The 18,203-nt window shown below is 39.6% G+C and overlaps 2 protein-coding genes across 4 annotated transcripts in view; both read left to right on the top strand.

Annotated features, from left to right (window-relative positions):
• LOC307157378 (uncharacterized protein) overlaps positions 1–18,203 on the top strand; it is a 670,360-nt gene that overhangs the window by 20,958 nt on the left and 631,199 nt on the right. Inside the window, exons 1-2 of one of the 3 annotated variants that reach the window (XM_079869278.1) lie at positions 14,953–15,020; positions 16,859–17,089. In XM_079869278.1, coding sequence (XP_079725404.1) covers positions 16,918–17,089 — 172 coding nt within the window. In that variant the 5' untranslated portion in view covers positions 14,953–15,020; positions 16,859–16,917. Of the gene's footprint in view, positions 1–14,952; positions 15,021–16,858; positions 17,090–18,203 lie in introns of those variants that run through there. The other 2 variants (XM_079869279.1, XM_079869282.1) reach the window with 2 other exon arrangements.
• The window catches only part of LOC307157382 (uncharacterized protein), a 388,998-nt gene that overhangs the window by 104,418 nt on the left and 266,377 nt on the right, over positions 1–18,203 (top strand). The window lies entirely within an intron of this gene.

Raw genomic sequence — 18,203 nt, 5'->3', positions numbered from 1 at the left:
CTTTGTTCCATCAATGTAGCAGAGAATCATGGGACTCCACATGCAGTCATTTCACTACATTAATCTAATTACTATGAATAAAAGAAAACGACATACTGTATATATAGAACATATTCAACTTCTTCCATAGAACCTATTTGTTGAATGGTGTTCTTCTCTTCCGAGAAGACCCCCCGAAGGTATATAATCACTCCGTGCTTTCTTTCCTGTAAGATGGGTTGGAGCGATGGCTGTCTCTCTCCACCCTCAAAGAGTATTTTGCTCTATTTGTGCACATCACGATGCAGTGGATGGAAATCCATGGGAAAGCATGACTTGTTCGCCAGGTTCCTGAGGGGAGTGAGGAGACAGAATCCGCCTCGCACCCCCTCTATACCCTCTTGGGTATCGCACTGCAGAGACCTCCCTTTGAGCCCTGCAGGCAGCTGAGTTAAAAGTCCTGTCTTTAAAAAGTTATCCTACTTGTTTGGCCTCTATCAAGAGGGTAGGGGACTTGCATGCATTTTCGGTCAACGAATCGTTCCTGGAATTCGGGCCGGCTAATTTTCACGTTATCCTGAGACCCCGGTCTGGATATGTGCCCAAGGTTCCTACCTCTCCCATTAAAGGGGACCAGGTGGTGAACCTGTAAGCGCTGCCCCGGAGGAGGCAGACCCAGCCCTGGCTTTTCTCTGTTCTGTCCGCTCCAATGTGGTTAACGTGGACAGAATGCAAATCCTCAGGACCTCAGTCCAACAAAAATATAGTGGATGCCATCGTCTTGGCGTATCAATCCCAAGATGCACCATGCCCCCCTGGGTTGTGAGCCCACTTCTCTAAAATAAGAGTGTAGCTTCTCCCTGGGTGTTGGGACAGGGTGCCTCACTGACAGATGTTTGTAGAGCTGCGGGTTGGGTGACACCAATCACGTTCCCTAGAAAAATAGCCGAGTGTGTTGAGCCGGTTGCTCCCCGTGTGCTCCCTTCACATGAAGCCAGTTACACTGTAAGCCCGGTTCGAAGTGTCAGCTTGTTGGAGAAGTCTGACTGAGTGAGTCTTGCAGAACAGCAGTGACTTCCCTGGCCTAAGCCCTGTTCTATCTCCGCCTCAATAATGTGGGGCGGTTCAGGAGACTTTTGTCTAGACACTGGAAGGTGGGAGCACTAGTGGCGTTTTAATAGGGATCCCAATCCCCAGTCCCGTCGCCACTATTGCTGGATCACCGCTGACTCTGGGCTCCACTTTGCTCCTCAGCGAAAAACAAGTGGTGCGTGCATCCACTTCCGTATTTATACCCGCACTACGGGGCAGAGCGTGGATGCAAAGCTTGCATGCCAATATGTGCATTAAGTCATTTTATCAATACTCTCCATTCTCTCCTTCAGGGAACGAGGGGTACATACGTAATCAAGACGTTACAGAGCCATACATCAATGACAAGCTCCGCATTAAAAAAAATTGTGAAAATTTGTGATTAATCGTGCAGCCCTACCTGCCAGTCTGTCGTCTTAATTTTCTGTCTATATTTTGGCAATAGTTGCATAAAATTATGATCTGATTTTCCTAGGGTAGGTCTCGACACTGCTTCATAGGCATCAAAATTATTTCCAAAAAATTTGTCCAAGATATGCGTTGAGTGAGTCAGGCATGTGATATATTGCTTAAGAGCTGCAGATATGTATATCACAGATATTAAAGTTCCCAATAATAAACACCGGCTCATCCACAGATCTCTCCAAAGCGTCACTGAAACATTTTGTAATTTTATCAGCCGCTTCAGTGTTTTTTGGTCCTGTTACATAGACAAGACTCACCGTAATCTGCCCAATCTCTTGGAGTAAATAGAAACGCTTTATTGCAACCAAGATGATCTCATTAGCGCGGGTACAACTTTTGTCCAATATTTAAATTGCATTGACCAGTTATTGTCCAAATATAGACAGTCCACCTCCAGTGGATTTTCCGGCTTCTCTATTGCCCGATCCGCTCTAATAAGCATGTAACCATCCAGGTCAGTATTGTGGTTATTCTCTCTCAACTAAGTTTCTGTTAGGCATATTAAATTACTGCACTTAAACAAATCTGTTGTCTTAACTTTAATAATTAGTTAATCAAGTTTGTTATTCAGGGATCTTACATTAGAAAGAGTAATCATAGTTTAAGGGTGATGGGCGCCTTGTCTGCGCAATCTGTTTTTAATGCCACCTTTTGAGCCCCTTGTCTTTATTTTACATTTATGTTGTGTAATTTTCCTTTGTCCCTCCTTTTATATGGATAGAAAATGTCTGTCTAGCATTGCAGGTGTTACCAAGGAGTGTCAATGCTCTCTTAGTGACAATAAAAATTACTGAGAGTAAATCCTCACATGTGCGCCCATACCAAGTCATCAACCACATGTGCATAGTAACGTATTAAGATAGGACTTTTAAACAGATTGTAAACTAAGGAAGATGGACGGTAGTGGTGGCTCTGGCATTCCCAGTGCTGTTAATATAAAATAAATTGACCCCGTAAAAAATAAAAGTCCCACACAACAACCAGAGAGGCAGGACTTTTGTGAAGGCATACATCACTTCTGAGTTCATATTGGTGGTGAAAATGCAACCCTACAAAAACTGAGTTTGGCAGCCCTGGTGTATAGGTTCAAACATACATGTTATTTTAATGTTTTATGAGTCTAAATGTTTGTGCTTTGTGGCATTAAACTGGGATTAACTGTTATGTCTGTTTTCGCCTTAGACCTGATGCCATTAAAAGAGAAGAGTCAAGATTGGAATGAAATGGAAGAGAAAGATCAGTACAAGACGCACCATGATTTCATGACTGAAGAAAAGTATTTGAATAGCTAACAGGCTGAAACAACTTCCTTACAAAAAAGGGCTCGAATTTCACCTACCACCTGTGTGGACTAAGTTTCAAAAAGCAGGGAAACCTTGAAGTTCACATGAGAGTTCACACTGGAAGGAGGCTTTACCCCTGCCAACAGTGTGGAGTAATTTTCAATCAACAAGGAAACCTTAAAGTCCATATGAAAATTCACACTGGAGAGAAGCCTTTCACCTGCTCTCAGTGTGGAAAGAGTTTCAGGCTAAAAGGAAACCTTAAAAACCACATGAGAGTTCACACTGGAGAGAGCCCTTACACCTGCCAACTGTGTGGAATGAGTTTCAAGCAAAAAGGAAACCTAATTGGAAACCTAATTTACCACTTGAGAGTTCACTCTGGAGAGAAGCCTTACACCTGCCAACAGTGTGGAACGAGTTTCACTCAGAAAGGAAACCTTACAAAACACATGGGAGTTCACAACAGAAATCCTTTACATGCCAATGGTGTGGAAATAAGTTTCAATCAATATGAAAACCTTAAAGTCCACATGAGAATTCATTCTGGGGAGAAGTAGAATAAAGAACTTCATTTACACTTAATTTACACAAAACACTTAATTTGTAACAGCAAGATTTATAAATGATATGAAACATGTTTATGTGTGATGAATAGTTTAGGCCAGGGGTCTTCAACTAAAATTGCTTGAGGTCCAGTAAATGAACCCTCCTCACCAGCCGAGGTCCGGACAATTATATACCTAAAAATATGAATTGATGGGTTTTACCAGACTAAAGAAATGAGTGTAGATAACATTTTTTTTTTTTTTATTGAACAAAATATAATGTTATGGATAAACATATGTCTTTTCATATGTATAAGCAGCCATAAGTAATCCTTCACAAAACTGATCTAATTTTAATGCTGTTCGGTTATGTCCTTTAAGTTGATTTGGTACAAAATATCTGAATTCAACCAGTAACAATGTCTGACAAAAATATGATTAGGAAACTGTGCAAAATGCCTTCATCTCTAAATTTGCACTAAACATACATTAATTTCAACATTAACAACTTAAAAGGAAAACTAAAGTGAGATTAACAATCACAATCAACGCAAACCTCCTTGTATTGTCTCTACTTAACTAAATGTATTTAATGTTGATAATCAGCAATATCATTCAGAAACACATGCAAAAAATAGTGCCACCAGTGTTGGAAAAATTAAAAAGTGCAAGAAACCCTTTATCTCTTATTTTGTACAGTCCATAAAAATGTAAATAACCTCTTATGAAATTTAAATAAAATTGTCTAAAATTCACTGTATTCTCAGTAAACACTCATATGCTCGATGTTGGGCGGCGAATGAGTGAGAGAGGACGACCCGTGTAGATCGCTCATACTGGGCTTTGAGCTCATTTATTTTCTGCGCCCTTACCTCGGACTGCTGAGGATAAGTTTCTTCTAAGTGTCTATGTTTAGCTTCGTAATGACATTTAATGTTTCCACTTTGAACAACCGCGACAGACTCGGAGCAAATGAGACACACGGGCCTTGTAACAGTTACAGCTCGATGCAGGAAGAATAAATGCGTATTTTTACACCAATTATCTCGGAAAACTCGGTTTTCAATGTCAACTTTACTAATTTTTGAAAATGCCATTGTTTTTCACTCACTGAAAGTTTTATCTCTCTGTGTTTTTCACTCGCTGAAAGTTTCATCTGTCTGCGCGCTCTCTGCTCTCATTGCACGCATGACTGCGCGTCTGAACCTTTTTTACAGTCTATGGTCTGAATGTAGCAACAGTGAGCATAGTAACTGTAGTAGCAACCATAGCAACCCGTTGCGCTGTTGGACCCAAATGGCTCTACTGAGCTGACTTTGATGTGCCTGATATAAATGTGTTTTTATTAGAAAATAGCGGCATTTATTTTTTCATTATGTCAAAAGGCTTCGCCGTCCGTATGGACGCATTTTGCGGTCCGGATTCGGACCGGAGTCCGCCAGTTGGTGACCCCTGGTTTAGGCTTTAGATTAGGGGATGCAGAAACCTTTGTATAATGATTTATTCATGCGTTTACTGCAGTGTAAGTGCTGACTGGTGAGGGTACAGACAGTTGTCTTTTCTGACACACATGGACTGCTGTGAACCTGATGTGAGCTTCAGTGGAAAATAAAACTGGTTCACATTATCACTAGATCCAACACAGAACACAAGTCTGTGCTGAGTGAAAGGACTTAACATAACCCACTGCAATCCTCTGACTGTAAATGTTTATTTGCTTGAAAACTAATAAATTACTCTTCTTTCAAACATTGCTTTAAAGGTGCTCTAAGTGATGTTGGGTGACGTCACTTCTTGTTGACGTTTAAAGTATTGTCAAACAAAACGGAGGCTAGCTAGACCCTCCCTCCTCCTCATCCGCGCACTAACTCCCCAAACCCCACCCCCAAAACCTTCTTGTCGGTTATTGGCTGTAACAGTTTGTTATGTTTCTTGGTGCGGGTTAGCCCAGTCTGTTTTTCTTGCCGTTTGTGAAGCCTGTGGTGTCTACAGAGACCGCATTTTTTACAGTGTGTTCAGGGGACAGGCAGCTAGCGGATGGTGAGAAGATGTTTGCTGTATGTGACAAAAAATGTTTTGGCCTAAAAAACGTGTGACATCGCTTAGAGCACTTTTAACACTTGCATGTTTGTGCTTTTGAACACTGACCTGCTTACAACTTCAAGATGCATCAATAAATTATATACAGATTAGAGGTCTTCACGGGTCCAAAAATTCGTGCCCGAACCCGAAAGAGACCCGTAATGTGCTAAACCGAACCGACCCGGACCCGTCTATTATTTCAAAAGCTGGACCCGGACCCGTGCAGATCCGAGAAATGGCTAACCGGACCCGACCCGGACCCGTCTATTATTTTAAAGCTGGACCCGAAACCGCCGGGAAGACACAGACCCGACTGGACCCGATTGTCACATATTCCACCTTAAACTGCTATTACAAGTCAATAAACCTGTTGCGAAAAATACGTTTTGTCTTAATTTAAGGAGCCGTGGTAGCGTAGTAGTCTCCTCTCCCTTCCTTGTAACGTTACCTGACTGGCTGTGATCATGCATTACAATCCTCCGACAAGAAAGTTATTTATGTCATTCCTCTCGTTATTCCAAGTCCAAGCTTAATCCACTCATTATTTCAGCTTCAAAAGTCCACTTGATGTCACGGTGACGGATGACAAAAGCAACTTTGCACATGTAACCTACATTCTGGCTCGAGTTAACTCGCATAATAACTTTGACTGTTTGCCCTTTTGAACTATAATAACGATTGCTTGTTCAGTGCCATGGCCGCTGACGTTATTTATTTGCTATCATTTCCGTGCTCTCTGCTCTGCATCGAGTCTGAATCTGACCACTAAAACTTTAAGATTAAACAAGATGGTTAATTTATATAGTAAAATCTAAAGCGTGGTTTGGCGGTCCCTCACTGAAGCTCTGGTAACTGGTTGCCATAGAAACATGACACGTGAGACTGCACATGCGCGCTAGCTGGATGGATCAACCTAAAATATGCTTTTTAACGCAATTTATTTTGAGTGTCCTAATTTTACAAGTTGCAAGTTACAAAAAAACACAAGCAGTGTCTAATCACGGCCGGGTTTTCTCCAAGTCTGATCTGATGACTCCGATCGCACGGGTATTACACACAATGTTAAACAGACCCGGGACCCGACCCGGACCCGGCTGATCATTTAAAATATAGACCCGAACCCGTACAGGGTGAAGACCTCTAATACAGATGGTTTAACATTGGTTTAATCATAATTTGTTCATTATTAATCATTGATTGAATATGACCTATTTGTGCATGAGTTAGGCTATTCTCCTTGGTCACAGATTGCATTACAAGTAGCAGCGTGATGATGTGGTGTCAGTAGGCTACACACGGTGTGGTGTCACGGGTACGCTGGCGATTACGCTGCTCCGTCCGGCATCTATGTGCCAATGTCTTGTGTGTGGAGCGCTTTGGGTTGCACTCTGAGAGGCTAGTTGTTTTTATTTCTTATGTTCTGGATCATTGGCTTCCCTGTAACCAGGTACTGACAGGGGGCGCGACGAGAACGCTGATCCATTGCCCCCCAAAAATGTTTGAACAGAACTGTGAAGAAATCCTCAAGGATGAACAAAGAGGAACTGATTGTAAGAACTATTACATTATATACACTATTTACAATTTACAAGTTCTGCTCAATATGTGGGAGCATATGAGCTCTGTAAAATGCCTCCAAAATCCCCAAGTTAGGCAGCCAGGAGTCATCACTGGAGATTGGCAATATCATGCACTGCTTAGGTGTCCAAATGATAAAGTGGCATGTGGTCTTCCCTGTAATGTGCAGCTAGGTGTCAGTAGATGTGGTCCCTTTTCAGGTGGTAGGTGCCACCTTCCTGGTGAAGGTAAAAGCTCTTGTCTTTCACCGTTTCCTCAAAGGTACTGTCCCTCCATCTGTATGGACACTTCACCTCAATAATGCCCGTTTCTCCAACGAGACCATCAGGTGTGGCACCAAGGATCCCAGAGTCAACCATAAACCAGACACTCTTACCTTCAGGCCGGTGCCCTCCTCGAATGCAGCAATACCCTCTTTTTCATTCACTATGCTCCAACTGCACAGCCAAAACTCCAGAAAGGTCCTGGTTCCCACAGAGCCTGTTGATGAGGGAAGGGGTGGCACGCTTTGCAGACAGCACGCTCCCAAAATTGCTGGCTGTTAGGCGACCTTTCCGCAGGGCATGCCAGAGGTGATAATCCTTTTGGCCCACTGTTGCTGTCTGGATGGCCATTATCTGGTCCAAGGACAGCCTTAAGGCAGCAAGAACAGCATCACTGCCCAGGTGTTTATTGGCAGATACAATGCTGTGACTGCAGAGATGAAGAAGGGATCCCTGCTGAGTTTCTGGCTCAGGAGTGAGCAGCCAGGAAACCCCCATGAAGCGACCCTGGAATTGATCCAGCAACCACTTATGGTCCTCCAGGGTCACTGAACGAGTCAGTGGCTTGTAGCTACATCCAGGGAAATGTTCCTCCACTGCCTTGACTGTGTCTGATGGACCACTAGGCTTTTTCCACCTTCACTCCACGTCCGTGGAGCTCAGGTTATGCACAGCCCAGATCATCAGAGCAGCAGCGTGACTGCATTTATATTCTCCACGAGGACATTCACATGAGGTAGAGGTGACATCGGCTGAGTCACCAGTGGAAACCTGAAGAGAAGAGAAATAATGAAAAATCACACTCAACCACCTATTTATTTAACAAATTTGTGACAACTTCATTTATATGTTTAATGCATCAATGTGATGGTTCTAAATAAACTGAAATGATGCAACACACTTTACATTGTTATTCATTTGTTTATTCATTCATTGATTTAGTCTCATGTTAGAATATTGTCACAGCTGAAAGGTGTAGAGATATTTCTGTTTGTGTTAGCTGGTGAATGTCAGATGATTGTATAATGTATAATTTCATGCCATCTGCTGTAGCCATCAGTACCACTGCCAATCTCAAAACAAGCACTCGACCCTAACTGACAATGAGAGTAATTGGTTTTATGCTGACAAAGACTATTAGTAAAATTCATCCAGTGACTTCAAACAAAATAAAAAAAAGAAAGAAAGAAAGAAAATTACAATTATTTTGTGAAAAGACATTAATCTGTGTTTAATGAGATGGTTTAGCAGGACACTCTGCTGACAGGACAGGTTGAAGATGTTTCTGTTCAAAGGTGCCAAAACATGTAGCATGCATTCTAGCCTACTTTACAATTATTTGTAATGTCTAGCATGTTGTGTTTTGTGTGCACGTGTTTATGAAACTGCTGGTAGCCGGGTCATGCTCTTAGACCAACCGCTTGAAAAGTTGAAAAGACTGGCTGGGAGTCGGATAGCAAGGACAGTGGACCACGGCTCACGGGTGCAGATCTGGCGGTCCGTGGCGTTCTGCTCATCAGTTTCCTCAACAATTTCCCACTTGTGGTCCATGCTCATTTTATTCATGAAGTTATAGTTCATCCTTAATTTTAATAACATTTAATGTATTTTCTTAATATCCACAACAAGTGACAATTAAAAAGTGATGGTCAGCAAACCAGCAAACCAGAAAGTGCACCACGCCACCGGTCTGATGCATGGACCGGTGCATGGTCTGCTCTTGGACCACCAACATATTCAGTTTATTAACTTGCCATGAATTATTACACAGATGTTCAGTAAATGCATGAAGAGGTATCCCTAGGCTAAATATTGTTTTGACAGTGGCATCATAAAATGCTTGATATGACTCATAACATATGAAGGCTACAGTAGCCTAGCTAAAGTGAATGATAATGCTAACTAACGTTACCAACCTCCCTGCAAATCTCACCACAACTTTGTAGGTCTTGTCCCTCATGCTGGCCCTTACAAAACCCACAAGCTGACCCTCGGACACGCTACACTCAACTACATGACCCGATTTGAAGTGGTTTTCACCCCTTTGAACACTTTTGTTTTCCTCCTTGAAAAAAGCCATCATGGCAGCCAAGGAGATCATGATTGCACTGATAAGTCTACCGTGCAAAAAACGCAACACAGTTTTTTTTTTAAATTTCCTTTTTTTTTATTAATGATCTTCAGTCTTCACGGACCTTCGGGGAGTTTAACCAGACAGTTCCACGAGTTCCACCAATCAGATGCATCACTGTGGGATTGTTCAGGATTGTGGGTAATGAAGTACTTATCCAAGACGTCGCAAATAAAAGGCATTTATCTCAAAACAAGGTTAGTGCCCCATGAACTTTTGGCGTTTATATGAGCATATACAATCGCTTAGTACAGCCGTAGCTGGTTTTAAGTCTACCATGTATGGTTACATTTTTATGGCTTATACCCCAACTGTCAATGGAGAAATTGTATTGAATTCTTACTTCCGGCATCGGCTGTGGGCGGGATTGTGATGCTTTATAGTCACAATTTGATCACCCACTGGGGCGATAGATGCTGCTGAGTCTGCTGAGTCATCATTAATTCAGAACTCAGTTATTTCATAACCACTTGCTTAAGTAGCTGGTACTACTCGACCTCAGTGCTGCATTTGACACTGTCGATCATAACATACTTCTGGACAGGCTGGAAAACTGGGTGGGGCTTTCGGGGATAGTCCTAAAATGGTTCAGGTCATACTTAGATGGGAGAGGTTATTATGTGAGTATAGGAGATCATAAGTCTGAGTGGACATCCATGACATGTGGAGTCCCTCAAGGCTCGATTCTTGGGCCACTCCTGTTCAACCTGTATATGCTCCCAATGAGCCAAATGATGAGAAAAAACCAAATTGCTTACCACAGCTATGCAGACGACACACAGATTTACTTAGCCCTATTGCCTAATGACTACAGCCCCATTGACTCCCTGTGCCAATGCATCGATGAAGTCAACAGTTGGATGTGTCAAAACTTTCTTCAGTTAAACAAAGACAAAACTGAAGTCATTGCGTTTGGAAACAAAGATGAAGTTCTCAAGGTGAACGCATACCTTCACTCTAGGGGTCAAACAACTAAAAATCAAGTCAGGAATCTTGGTGTGACACTAGAGTCAGACCTTAGTTTCAGTAGTCATGTCAAAGCAATAACTAAATCAGCATACTATCATCTGAAAAATATTGCAAGAATTAGATGCTTTGTCTCCAGACAAGACTTAGAGAAACTTGTGCATGCTTTCATCACCAGCAGGGTGGATTATTGTAATGGACTCCTCACTGGCCTTCCCAAAAAGACCATAAGACAGTTGCAGCTCATACAGAACGCTGAGCAGAACCAGAAAATATGAACATATCACACCAGTCCTCAGGTCTTTACACTGGCTCCCAGTTAAATTTAGGATTGATTTTAAAGTATTATTGCTGGTATATAAATCAATCACTGGCCTAGGACCTCAATACATTGCAGATATGCTCACTGAATATAAACCCAACAGATCACTCAGATCACTAGGATCATATCAGCTAGAAATACCAAGGGTTCACTCAAAGCATGGCGAGTCCGCTTTTAGCTATTATGCCAGCCGCAGCTGGAACCAGCTTCCAGAGGAGATCAGATGTGCTCCTACAGTAGTCACTTTCAAATCCAGACTCAAAACACATCTGTTTAGCTATGCATTTAATGAATGAGCACTGTGCCAATGTTGGTCCGACTGTACTGTATTTTTTTTTTCTAAACTGTTTTAATTATTCTTATTTCTTTTTATTATTTTAACTTCTTCTATGTAAAGCACTTTGAATTGCCATTGTGTATGAAATGTGCTATATAAATAAACTTGCCTTGCCTTGCCTTAACCAACTCAAATATTTGGCATTGCAGTGAATATAATGAATGCGACTGACTCTTAACAAGTGCTTTTAAATTTGCTAAAATATTAAAGTAGCACAGTTTTTTTTTTAGCATGGAAAATGCTGCTTTACTTAAAATGTGGTCTGTAAAAGCCTCATAAATAACCAAGTCTTTTTTCATACATCGTTGAAAAGGTCTCAACTGGCAGAATACAAAAGGCATATTTGTTTCAGTTTGTGACCAAACTATACCAAGTATTTGTATGAAAGGTTGCTGCGAATATTACAGATTACAAATTACGTCAAGTTTTGATTTGTAACTTCTTGAAACATAAAAACTTACTTTTATGACCTTCCATATATACTTTCTAATAGTGATCGTGTCAAGCATGAATAATAACAAAATAAATTGCATTACTTTTTCTGGGTTCTTTTTTATTTTGTTCTTTCAAAATTTGAAAGGTTTTCTATCAAATGAGACCATGCACTTGTTGATGACAAAAAGATTCCAGAACAATAAGCCCTAAGTATACTCAAAAGATTTAGGAAGGATGAAGCATTCCTATCAGATTTACAGAGACTTTATTAGCGACATCCTAAAGAAATGCAGAAATGTACCAGAAGAGGAGCTCAACAGAGAGACACTGATCCAACCATAAAAGGGAAAAGAAAATCAGAGTGGTATTTAATTGTGCCGCCACATTTCAAGGTACTTTACTGAATTCAGAATTGTTGCAGTGACAAGATCCAATGAATACCTTCTTGTGAAACACCAGTGACCAAACCTGTATTCTTTTAAAAAGAGAATTTAAGCATAGTGGACGTGCTGATGTTGGGTATGACGTAACTGGGGGTTTTCAATATTCCTGTAAAACAATGTTTATATTTGTTAATTCATTAGTTGCATTGTTTTATAGTGTAATTTAACCATGGATAGATGTTGTTTTATATGCATAAGGTGATTAGAAAGATTAGAGATGAGGTTGCATTTCAAAATGAAGGTTGCATTGTAATATAAACCCGCTGCAATCCTCCGCCTCATCGCAGTATGTCGCTGATCAGGCCATGTGACAAGCAGAGGCAGCAGGTGAAGGAGGTGTTGATGTTGGAAGGAGTGATTGTCGAAGGGATCTGCGGTGTCCGTGCTCGTGCTCGACACAATGGACATAAACATTGAGTTAGTGCAAAGTTAATGATAGTGCAGTAAAATAATGTATTGTAGTAAGGAGATGTTATTGCACTTCTTCTTTCTTTCTTTTTTTTAAGTTAAGGGTTTATTGCATGAGTTTAAGATATGAATGGGGAATTATGCATTTAAGTGTTTAGCTGCCTGAGGGTAGAAGCTATTTTTCAATCTGTTTGTGTTTGATTTTATTAATTGGTTGAAAAATAATTTAACAGTCTTTGTTTCAGCACAAAAGTTTATGTATACCAGGACAGCTGATGTGTGTCCCTTCAGGTCTGTCCCCTCAGCGAAAATTCCCAAGTCTTTATCTTCAAAGCAGTCTTGCAGGGCTGAGGTGGTTTCCTTAGTCCAAACTTTGGCCTTGTCCACACGGACACGGGTATTTTTATACGTGACATTTGCAGTCAAAACTTGAAATATAAATTCTCAGAAAATGCATTAAATACCAATATTTTGAAACGTCTGAAAGGAGTCAAGACATTAGAAAAATATCAGTCTACACATGCGTTTTATATTTAATATGAGGGAAATACACATGTGACGTGACACAAAAACTCTATAACTTTTAGGTGGCAAAATATTTTTTAGTAATTCTATAAATTACACTGTGCAAACCAAAAGATATATACCCACCGGATGAATAAAGATCGGCCTCCACAGAACATAAAATATTATTTTTATTTTATTTTTCGTGTTCGCATTTATGTGAAGAAAAAACAACAACAATGTTACGGGCGTGACAGTTCTCCATTACGGACATGACTGCTCTGAAAGCGACTTTAAAAATTTCACAGAGACCTCAAACAGAAAGCACAAAGCCTTTCTGTAATTTCGTTTTTTTATTAATTGTATCTTAATTTTAATCAATGTTTCATCTGGATTTAATAAATAAGAAGTAACTATAGTAGAAAATAGATAATCATGACACGGAGGCGCGGGCGAGTGAACTGGACTCTTGTCTCATAAATGAACCGAAACTCAGCGTAAGGTAGCCTATGCTACTTGCCTCACAGACCTGAGAAATATATAGAACGCTTGAAATGTCTACTTTTAAACAGAACAATTCAAAACGAAGGAAAACAGACTGCTTTCTGCTTATGAAATGTGCATTTCTCTCTGGCGCGTTCTGAGAAGATTGCGACGCATCGTCAACTTCATCTTTGCAGTCGACACAGAAAACACTTGTTTATTAATAAACAATTAAAATGTCTCCTTGCTATATTTGACATATTAATAATCATTACTTTTGCCGGTTCTTTATGACAGCTTTTAGATGCTTTGTTGGTAGCGCCACCCACATGTTGAACGCGTCACCACCGCATCAGCACCGAAAACATGATTTTTTTCAAATCTAAAATCAAAAATCGTGAGACGAACCGAAACGTAGGTTTGGTCTATCGTTACAGCCCTAGTAAGATGAGAAAGCAAGAGTTTATATTTTAAAACAAAACAAAACAAAACAAAACAATGGCTATCTGAACATCTTTGCCAAGCGCAAACCAGTACAGAAGTAGGCTAATCAATAAATTATCGGGGAAGGTCATGCCTTTTTTCACAATCATTTTGGAGGGTCATAGAAAAATGTATTGCTGGTGAAGGGAGGGTCATGTCTTTTTTGACAACAGATCTCAAAACTCCTCCGGTGGCCCCTTAAATAAAAAACGAACAGTCCCTAAGTTTCTCCCTTATTTTTCTGGCTTCATCATACTTTCTCTTCTTCGAAGCAGATTTACCCTCCGTCGGCTCTTGTCCTAAACAATAACTGTGGTCATTAATTTTCCCGAAATTCTGCTGCTTCTCATTCAAGTTAGTGACGAAACGCGCTCTGTTTGTTCGCTGTCGGCTACGGTAGAAACATGACGTCACAATATGTCGACCTTCATAGAAGGGGGTGCCCGCGGTTATGTAGATATAAATGACTCATTCTAAGGTAATAAAAACATAACGGTTCATTAAGTAAGTTCTTTATACAGATCTTATATTGCATTTCTGTTAATAGATCCTCGGAAATATTACACATTGCACCTTTAAATGCGTTTCTTCTTTAACTGAGAAACTCTTTTACTTTTGAAAAAAAAAAGTTTTATTTAAATGTCAAATAAGCTGAACTTCAGGTTGAATCTTACATTTAAGTTGTAATCTTAATTTGTGCATGTATTAATACACAGCCAGTCTGTGTAAATCATAAAACCAATACAGGATTATAACAGATATACGTTTTTGTGAAGGAATAAGAGAATGTTGAGGAGAATGTCCCTTTAGAATCTAAAAAGTTTAGATTGTTTCTTCTTTGACTGAGTACCTACCCAGTTATCAGAAGGCACAGATGATGCAGTGATCCCAAAATTGTTTTGGGTTTGTTGATGATTTCTACACCAAACTAATTGTATTATTTCTTTAATCTTTTTTTTATTATTAATTTTTTTATAAATTGTCAATGTGAACTGTATTATTAACTTACCATTGTGTTATTCAAAGTATGTCACCAATACATTCAACTCTGAGTTGTGTCATCTTTTATATATATATTTTTTTTTTCTACGTAAATTTCGATGCTCTTTTGTGATTATAACCTGCAGCGTGTGAACAGGACTTTTAATTTGGTATCCAAGTGTGACGTCATAAGGCGGCGCCGCGCTCCCGCATCTGTTGTGATTCGGCTGAGGAAAGGTTTGTGTTTTAAGGTGTTTAACCTGATAGAAACCATTTAATCGTCTTCAAGCGACGTCTACTGATTCAGGCATTATTAAGTTTAACAATGCATTGCTTTATCTAACATTTATTAACGTCGTGTGAGTAAAGTAACTATGAGTAACAAAAGGTGCGTTTCAATTCGGTCTCTGGCGAGCAGTGATGTCCGGTTCGTGAACGAATCGTTCTTTTGAAACGGTTCTTTTTAGTGAACCGGTCGAACCAGTCCTGACAGTCCTTTTGACTCGAAATAAACCATTATCCCGGAGTATATTTTACTCCAGTAAATCCAACAGTTCACTGAACTGAGACATGTTGTACTGAAAGAAGTGATAAGCACGAGGAGTGCGCGCACTACCGAACTGTACGGTACAGCGGTTCTCGGATCACCAGTACAGAACCGAGAACTGTTTCTTTCAGACACGTTCGACATACTGAGAACCGATGAGCTGAGCATGCGTGCAATTTTTTCAGAGGGACGAAATGCATGTTACTTAAGTAGGCTATTTTGTTGAACATCAATAAGTTGTTGGAAACATGTTTATCACACACTCTGGACGTGTCTTTTCACTGTATTATTTTGAAGATTAGAAACACAATGAATGAATTGTAAAACTAAACATTATTATACTAAAACATTTTCAGGAACAGCTAATTTAATTTCTAAGTAGCCTAAGTTGATATAATTTTTTTACGTAAACTCTTGCCAAGGTTTTAAGGGTGCAAATAAATGTTTAGAATGTGTTAATCATACGAATTAAACATACTGGAGACATGCATCAACTTAGTTTTGTCGACTGTATAAAGTTTCAGCAGTTCTCAGTTCAGCACACACAGGCCTATGCTACGGTTCTCGAGTCAAGAACTGGTTGTTGGATATCAGTTCTCGAATCACCAGCACAGAACCGAGAACTGTTTCTTTCGGATACGGAGAACCGATGAGCTGGAGAGACTGCGCATGCGTGATAGCACCGTCTCTGAATCGAACTTTCGAACTGCATGCTGTGCTGATACATGAACACCGGTGAACCGAGGACTTAAATGAGGTGCCGAATTCGGCAAAATTAAGTTTATTTAATTACAAGTAAAATAACAATGATGAAGACCAGTTTATTCACTTTAAGACAGTGGTTCTCAACTCCAGTCCTCGAGACCCGCTGCTCTGCACATTTTGTATGTCTCTCTTATCTGACGCGTTCAGTTCAGTTCATGGAGTCTCTCCTGACGAGCTGATGATCTGGTTCAGGTGTGTTAAATACGGGAGACATACAAAATGTGCAGAGCAGCGGGTCCCGAGGACTGGAGTTGAGAACCACTGCTTTAAGACATGTAAAACATCTGCGTTTGCGCATCGCCTGTAGCCTACTTTAGGGTTCATTTTCAAAACGTAAATGTAAGAAACTTATCCAAGATGATTATGACGATGAGTACTATTATTTAACTGAAGTTGTGATCACAAATTCCTTTATTTGAATGTATATTTATCCACCGGGATGATAGAATCGACGTCATTACGTGATGACGTAAAAGAACTGGTGAACCGTTTTTTGAAACTAACTGTCCGAAAGAACCGGTTCGCGGAAAAGAACCAGACTTCCCATCACTCCAGTGAATCAAATACTTTTTCAAAGTGATTCAGTGATTCAAAGTGTTATATTTCTATTTATATCTCTATTTCTACAAATACATTTTTGTGTAAATAGGTGATTTAAGGACATTAAATCTGACTGACTCCCTTACTAGTTTTCTGAACTAGAGCTGATTGAGATGCTCACAGAGATCTAGTTTGGATTTATTATTATTATCATTTTAAACAGGACAAACACAGAAAAACTCCTGGTGAAGCGACTGAGATCCAAGTAACACTACTATAAAGATGGCGTTTATTAAAGAGGAGAGTGAAGACATAAAGATTGAAGAAACATTCAGTGTTAAACAAGAAGAAACTGAGGAACAAAGAAAGATGGAGTTTATTAAAGAGGAGAGTGAAGACATGAAGATTGATGAAATATCCAGAGTGAAACATGAAGAAACTGATAAACAAACAGGTTAGTTTCTCAAAGTTGAACTCAGCTCTACAGAAATAAATGATATTTTTTAGGGGTGAGCCCATTGCGGCTGGTAGCCACTTTGGTGCCCTAAGCATAATTCATTTATGATGCCCCACCCCGAGAAAAAAATAAAACTTTGTTTAACTTTTTATTACCAAACATAACTCAACTTGATACCAACAACACAATAGCAGCATCACGACATGTGAACTGCTTGTAGATGGTTGCTCGTCGTCTGTATCTTCCTCTCCTTGTACGTATCTCAGCATTGCTCCTGCATTAATTTAGAAATGCATAGAAAAAGGATCAATATAGAAAAAGAAAATATTCAAACAAAGAATCTTGTACAGGACAAAATTATAAACATTTAAAACTGAAAGCATGCAGCCAAGGAGCTCTCCCCCTTTATTCCTTATCATCTATTTGATAAATCTAATCTAATATAAAAGCATAATAGAATGAGCCTACCTTGTGCACTGCCCTGACTGCTAACTGCTACTGAGAAAGTATTATCCACCGTCACGTCAAAATAAACCATAAACTACTGCTCAATATCTAAAGTAAAGGAAGTAACAGCTAGCTGGCGTCAGTTACTGGTAAAATGAATAGATGGGTGTTTCTCACGAAAGCTTGTTTTTAATTTCAAACATGAAAATTTCAAAATGCTTGAATTAAAAAAAAATCAGACATTAGAAACAAAGTCTGGAGAATTTGTGAACATTAATTTATAAACATTTACTTACATTAAGACCTTTTTTTTATATTAAGTCATGCACAGTTACTTAAAAATCTGAAATAAATTAACTTTTTTTTTGTTTGATTTCTCTCATTACCGCAACACCTTCCACAATTTACAATTTTTTTATATATATATTTTAATGAAACCTGACACATTTTCAAAATTATTTGACAAACCTGAAAGAACATAATGTGTAGATTGTGAATTAAATTAACATTAAATGAACATCTGTTGAACATCTGCCCTCCTCATGTCTTCAGTCTGTAAATTCTCCACCAATCTATAATAGATAACGATTATTGTTCATAACAAGCAAATCAGTAATCTCCCCATACTACCCCTCCGTTCTCAAGATTAACTGTAAAAATAAAT

This window comes from Squalius cephalus (assembly GCF_949319135.1).
Source record: "Squalius cephalus genome assembly, chromosome: 4".
NCBI classification, from domain to species: Eukaryota; Metazoa; Chordata; class Actinopteri; order Cypriniformes; family Leuciscidae; genus Squalius; species Squalius cephalus.
Note: the sequence above shows the minus strand (reverse complement) of the source record. Positions and strands in the feature narration are given on the sequence as shown.